This window comes from Rhinopithecus bieti, unplaced genomic scaffold, assembly GCF_001698545.2.
Source record: "Rhinopithecus bieti isolate Rb0 unplaced genomic scaffold, ASM169854v2 scaffold_32096, whole genome shotgun sequence".
Taxonomy (NCBI): domain Eukaryota; kingdom Metazoa; phylum Chordata; class Mammalia; order Primates; family Cercopithecidae; genus Rhinopithecus; species Rhinopithecus bieti.
This window is the reverse complement of record NW_016813886.1, coordinates 288,860-292,441: the sequence shown is the minus strand read 5'-3', so window position 1 is coordinate 292,441 and position 3,582 is coordinate 288,860. Positions and strand designations below refer to the sequence as shown.

Below are 3,582 nucleotides of genomic sequence, written 5' to 3'. Positions count from 1 at the left end.
TTTTAGTGATCTATTTTTCTTAAGTTTGAAACATTTTGCTATGTTATTTCCTTAGCAATTATTTCAACATTACTCATCAATTATGTCCAACTATGGTAAAATAAACTAAAATAGAAAAGAATAGAATAATGGAATTGCTTATAAGGATAATACAATAGTGAAGATCACTGTCACTATTATATCATCCTTCAGTTTTCTTATTGAGCTGCTTGAAGTATTGCATCACTTGTGACAAAAATATAAAAGAAGCCTGGAGAAACCTTATTTGTAGTTTCTTTCTTTCTTTTTTTTTAATTTTCTTTATTCATTTCTTTTTGAGATAGAGTCTCACTCTGTTGCCCAGGCTGGAGTGGAATGGTGCAATCTCAGCTCACTACAAGCTCTACCTCTCAGGTTCAAGTGCTTCTACTGCCTCAGCCACCCGAGTAGATGGGACTACAGACACCTAGTACTGTGTCCTGGCTTTTTTTTTTTTTTTTTTGTATTTTTACTAGAGATGGGGTTTGCCATGTTGGCAAGGCTGGTTTTGAACTCCTGACCTCAGGTGATCCTCCTGCCTTGGCCTCCCAAAGTGCTGGGATTACAGGTGTCAACCACTGTACCTGACTCTTTTCGTTTTGTTTCTTTTCTTTCCTTTCTTTCCTTTTCTTTCTTTCTTTTTTCCTTCCTTCCTCCCCTCCCTTCCCCTCCCCTCCCCTCCCCTCTCCTTTCCTTTCCTTGACACTGAGTCTTGCTCTGTCACCCAGGCTGGAATGCAGTGGCATGATCTCAGCTCACTGCAACCTCTGCCTCCCGGGTTCAAGCAATTCTCCTGCCTCAGCCTCCTGAGTAGCTGGGATTACAGGTGCGCGCCACCACACCTGGCTACTTTTTGTATTTTTAGTGGAGATGTGGTTTCACCATGTTGTCCCGGCTGGTCTGGAACGCTTGACTTCAGGTGATCCACCCTCCTCGGCCTCCGAAAGTGCTGGAATTACGGGCGTGAGCCACTGCACCCAACTCTCTCTCTCTTTTTTTTTTTTTAATAATTCAATGGGCACAGTTGAGAGTTCAGAACTTTTATTTTCTTCCGTTAATTGCAAAGAGTAGAAAATTGACAAGAGGAAGTCTCTTCACAATTATTAGGCAAATCAGAAGATGAAGCAGAAGCATTGTAGACTCTAGTAATTACAGTGTAATTGATCATATAAGTGAAATCTCAGACTATGAGTTACATGATGATATTCTAGATGAATAAACGTATGCATATGATCCTTTAATAAGAACAGCCTGGGTCGGGTGCGGTGGCTTATGCCTGTAATCTCAGCACTTTGGGAGGCCGAGGCAGGTGGATTTCTTAGAGCCCAGTAGGTTAAGGCTGCAGTGAGCTGTGATGCTACCACTGCATTACAGCCTGGGCAACAGGAGTTTGAGACCAGCCTGGATAACATGGCAAAAAACTCCATCTCTACAAAAAATACAGAAAATTAGCCAGGCATGGTGGTACATACATGTAATCCCATTTACTCGAGAAGCTGAGGTGGGAGCCTGGGAAGTTGAGGCTGCAGTGAGCCATGATTACACCACTGCACAATCCAGCCTGGGTGACAGAGCCAGACACTGTGCCAAAAAAAAAAATAAAAAAGCATGTGAATATGTCTCCTTTTCATAAGAAATATGTTAACATTTATAATCTGTGGTAACTTATTCTTGTTTCTAGACTGCTGCATAGATGATGACCTGTTGGAGAAGAGACAGGAAAATTAAGACCAGCATTTGCAGAAAGTTGATTTTTCTCAACAACGAAACACTGACTATGGACAGAAATGGTGTATTAGGAAAAACATTTTATCTTGACACAAACCCCATTCTATTAAGAAAAATACATGGCAACTATGACTCATATGGAGTGAATTTGAATTATATTTTGGAATTAATTATTAGTAATAGAAGCTCCTTTATAAGGAACCCTTCTGAGTGTAATGCACATGGGAAAGTTTTCCTTTGTATGAAGCGTGAAAATCCTTATGCCAGAGGGAAACCTTTGGAATATGATGGAAATGGGAAAGCCCTCTCTCAGAATGAGGACCTATTTAGGCATCAGTATATTCAAACTCTGAAGCAGTGTTTTGAATACAATCAGTGTGGGAAGGCTTTTCATGAAGAGGCAGCCTGCATTACCCATAAGACAGTGTGCTCATGGGAGACCCTGTGAATATAATGAACATGTGAGAGCCTTTCCGATAGACCAGTATTCATTGTTCATCAGATAACTCACATAAGGGAGAGTTCCTATGAATTCAATGAATGTGAGAGGAGGTCTGGTGAGAAGCCACCTGTAAGTAAACACCACAGAGTTATGGAGATGGAACACTATGAGTGTAATGCAAGAGAATAGTTTTGGCAAGAAATCACTCCTCATTCTACGAAGTTACAGAGGAGAGAAAACTTTTGACTGTAATAGAGATTTGGAAGTATTCTGCAAGAAGCCAAATTTCACTCAGCATCAGGAAACACGTATAGGAAAGAATGCCTATAAAATTAATCAGCATGCTAGTACATTTTGCTGTAAGCCAAAGCTTTCTGTATATCAGAAAACAGATAGAGGAGAAAAACTCTATGAATGTAGTGAATGTGGGAAAACCTTCTACCGGAAGTCATCCCTCACAGCACATCAGAGAACACACACAGGGGAGCAACCCTATGAATATAATGAAACTTTTTACCAGAATCCTGACTTCGCTAAACATCTGAGAGACAACATAGAGGAAACTCTTGTCAACATCCTGAAGGCTCAGAAACCTTCACCTTCTTGGACTCATTCCATAGCAGAAACAACCCAGGTTGGGGTGAGAACACCCAATAAAGATGAGAAATCTTTTGCCTAGAAGTGATGTTTCATTGAACAGCAAATAATGGACATTTTATCTTTTTTTCTTTTCTTTTGTTGTTGTTATTTTTTTTGAGACAGAGTTTCGCTCTTATTGCCCAGGCTGGAGTGCAATGGCGTGATCTCGGCTCACCGCAACCTCTGTCTCCCGGGTTCAAGCGATCCTCCTGCCTCAGCCTCCCAAGTAGCTGGGATTACAGGCGTGCACCACCATGCCTGGCTAATTTTGTATTTTTAGGGGAGACGGGGTTTCACCATGTTGGTTAGGCTGTTCTTGAACTCCTGAGCTCAGGTGATCCACCCACCTTGGCCTGCCAAAGTGTTAGGATTGCAGGCATGAACGACCACTCCCAGCCCTTCTTTTTTTGTTGTTTTTTTTTTTTTTTTGAATCAGAGTCTCACTCTGTTGCCCAGGCTGGAGTACAGTGGCACAATCTCAGTTCACTGCAACCTCCTCCTCCCAGGTTCAAGTGATTCTTGTGCCTCAGCCTCCCAAGTAGCTGGGACTACAGGCCATGTGCCACCATGCTCAGCTAATTTTGTATTTTTTGTAAAGACAGATTTTCACCATGTTGGCCAGGGTGGTCTGGAACTCCTGACCTCAAGTGATCTGCCCGCCTCGGCCTCCCAAAGTGCTGGGATTACAGGTGTGAGCCACCATGCCTGGCCAATAATTGATATATTTATTTATTATTTTTTTGAGATGGAGTCTC

General features: G+C 41.9%; 1 protein-coding gene across 1 annotated transcript in view; it reads left to right on the top strand.

The window, feature by feature from the left end:
* ZNF487 (zinc finger protein 487) overlaps positions 1–2,864 on the top strand; it is a 27,163-nt gene extending 24,299 nt beyond the window's left edge. Inside the window, 2 exon segments of the mRNA XM_017849048.1 lie at positions 1,700–1,770; positions 1,772–2,864. Of these exon segments, the coding sequence (XP_017704537.1) occupies positions 1,700–1,770; positions 1,772–2,194 (494 nt within the window). The 3' untranslated portion in view covers positions 2,195–2,864.
* The last annotated feature ends 718 nt before the right edge of the window (positions 2,865–3,582 follow it).